The 2,975-nt window shown below is 48.1% G+C and overlaps 1 protein-coding gene across 1 annotated transcript in view; it reads right to left on the reverse strand.

The window, feature by feature from the left end:
* Positions 1-417, reverse strand: part of LOC109920007 (BTB/POZ domain-containing protein KCTD1) — a 123,991-nt gene extending 123,574 nt beyond the window's left edge. The window contains exon 1 of the mRNA XM_048596237.1: positions 314-417. Within this exon, the coding sequence (XP_048452194.1) occupies positions 314-322 (9 nt within the window). The 5' untranslated portion in view covers positions 323-417. The remainder of the gene's footprint in view (positions 1-313) is intronic.
* Between the last annotated feature and the right edge of the window lie 2,558 nt (positions 418-2,975).

Here is a 2,975-nt window from a genome sequence, read left to right on the forward strand (position 1 = left end):
TCCCTCTCTCCTGTCTCTCCTGGGTATCTCTCCCTCTCTCCTGTCTCCTGTCTCTCCTGGGTATCTCTCCTGGGTATCTCTCTCTCTCTCTCTCTCTCCTTTCAATGTCTATCTCTCTCTCTCCTGTCTTTCTGTCTGTCTATGGTGCTCAGATCCCGACTGCTTGGCACATGCGTAAAAGCAGCAGCGTCCCCCAAAGTCCCAGCAACACACAAATCAAAACACACACACACACACACACACACACAGAGACTGGGAGAGAGAGAGAGGCTTTGTGTAGCCCTGTCCTCCTGCACACACCATTGCATCTTACCTGGAACATGGAACATCAGGGAGTAGGTGCAGCTGGCCTCTCGCTCAGACAGTCTTGGTGTGCTGTGCTCGCTAACACGGGAGAGAACTGCAAACAGCCGTCTTCCAATAGCTGGCTTAAGGTAGGCAAAAAGAGAGAGAGAGAGAGAGGGAAATAGTTGCTCTAGGGCTTTTAAACCCCCCAAGGCAAGGATCAGGATACAATTAGCTCATTGCGGCTTCTCGCGTCTAACCCAATCTGCAAAGAAAAGTTACATTTAATTAACTGTGCACCCAGGTGCAGCACGGATTTTTCTGCATTTCTTTTGTTCTGTATGTAGTTTTTTGTGTTCCTGTTCTTTTTTATTTCCATTTCACAATCACGCTGGTTAATTTTCAGTTCCAGTATTTTTTCCTCTCTCTGTGCAACAGTCAGCACCAACTTGCTCATTACTCTCTCTCCCTCCCTCCCTGGCTCTCTACAGAAAGCTGATTTTAATCGTTATGATTAGTTTTGATGTGATATATCCTGCGGGCGAATTCTCTGCAAATGGATCGAGCGTTTTCTTTGCCAGGAGAGAAGGAGGGAGAGGCAGGAGAGGGACAAAGCAGAGGGAGGGAGGATTGATGGAGAGCTGGGGGAAGGGGGGTGGGGGTGAAAGAGAGGAGGGAGGGGCAAAGAAAAGGGAGGGGAGAGACAGAGAGAGGAAGAGGGGGAGAAAGAAGGGGACAGAGAGACAGGAAGGGAATGGAAACGGAGAGACAAAGGGAGGGAGTGAGAGAGAGAAAGAGGAGAAGGGGCAAAAGAGGAGAGAGGGAAGGAAGAGGAGGAGAAACAGAGGCAGACAGTAATCAGAGGGATTCAGGGGAAGAAAAGTGGATCGTAAGGGAGAGGAAGAACAGGCAGACTTCCTGGCTGCGAGTCCTCCTAAGGTGTGTTTCCTGATAGTGAACAGCTGTGGGCCTGTCAGACCAGAGTTACACTTTTCCCTCTGCCCATTATTTCTCAGGTCATTCCTGCAGCTCCCTTTTCCTGAATGGCTCCTGCCTGGTACACACACACAGCACAGAGCTGGGAAACCTGGCCAGGGCCTGGGCACTGATTGCTCACTGGTGGGTAAAGGTGAAGGCAGCATGGGGGGAGGGTTAGCCTCGCCTTCATTGCCCTCTCACAGGAAGTAAAGAACATTGCCACAGGCAACACTGCAATTAAACAAATGTAAAATGCGGGAGCCTCACCTTGTTTCAAGTATCAGATCTCAAAGCTAGAAGTCTCATTGATGAGTGCTGCCTTCACAAGCCATTAGTTACATGGCGAGAGTAAAAACTGAAGTGGATTGAAGTGAAATTCTATTCACAAAGTCCTCTTATGGAACAGCTTCCAGTTACAGTCATCCAATAATAAAAAGGAGAATGGCCAATGAAGAAGGGTCCCGATCCGAAACATCAGCTTTCCTGCTCCTCCTATGCTGCCCGGCCTGCTGTGTTCCTCCAGCTCCACCCAGCATCGGCAGTTCTTACTATCTCTGAATGGCCAATGTTTCTGTTCAACACAACCCTTCTCCAACCACTTCATTTCGCCTCATAGAGGCATACAGCACGGAAACAGGCCCTTCAGCCCAACCTGTCCATGCTGACCAGGTTTCTTAACTAAACTAGCCCCACTTTCTAATTTTGGCCCATACCCCTCTCAGCCTTTCCTATCCATGTATCTGTCCAAATGGCTTTTAAATGTTGGAAATGTACCCACCTCCACCACCTCCTCTGGCAGCTCATTCCAATATGTCCCACCCTCTATGTAAAAAAGTTATCTCTCAGGTCCCCTTTAACTCTTTCATTTGTTTATGACACAGAGTGACATCGACAGCGTGGGTTCAATTCCTGTCCTGGCTGAAGTGACCATGAAGCACTCTCCCTCTCCCCTTGCCTGGGGTTTGGTGACCCTCAGGTTAAACCACCACCAGTTGTCTCTCTCTCTTTCTTTCTCTTGTTCGCTCTCTAATGAGAGAGCAGCCCAGTGGTCCAGTAGGACTATGGTGACCTTACCTTTCATTGTCTAATCCCTCTTCCTCCTGTACTGATCCGACATCTCCTCAAGTGAATCTCCGCTGTTCACCACATCTACTCCTTGTGGTATAGTATTGAGTTCTACATTCCCAAGTCTGCTTATCATGAATTCTCTCCTTTATTAGAGACCATTTTTCTTTCAAAAGTGATTCAGATCATGGGATGGAGGTGTCACGGGTAAGGCCTGTGTTTGTTGCCCATTACTAATTGCCCCTTGAACTGAGTGGCTTGATAAGGCCTCTTCAAGGGGCAGTTAAAATTTATCCATGTTGCTGTGGATTTGGAGTTACATGGCGGCCAGACCAGGTGAGAATGCCAGATTTCCCTCCCTAAAGGGCATTAATGAACCAGATGGACTTTTACAGCAATTGATGGTAGTTTCAGGGTCACCACCATTGGGGTTAATTTATTGAATTTAAGCATTCGAAAGTGAGGAATGTCAGATCTGCCATGATGCTGTTGAATGGTGGATCAGACATGAGGGCACGAACAGCCTATTCCTGGTCCTGTTTGATATGGTTTTATGATCTTATCCCGGCCTATGCATTAGGAGCTCATTGACACTAACATTATGCCTTCCTTTGCAGGTCAGCAAGGGGAGGGATTGAGGTGAAGGT

The sequence above is a fragment of the Rhincodon typus genome, chromosome 4, assembly GCF_021869965.1.
Source record: "Rhincodon typus isolate 14 chromosome 4, sRhiTyp1.1, whole genome shotgun sequence".
Taxonomy (NCBI): domain Eukaryota; kingdom Metazoa; phylum Chordata; class Chondrichthyes; order Orectolobiformes; family Rhincodontidae; genus Rhincodon; species Rhincodon typus.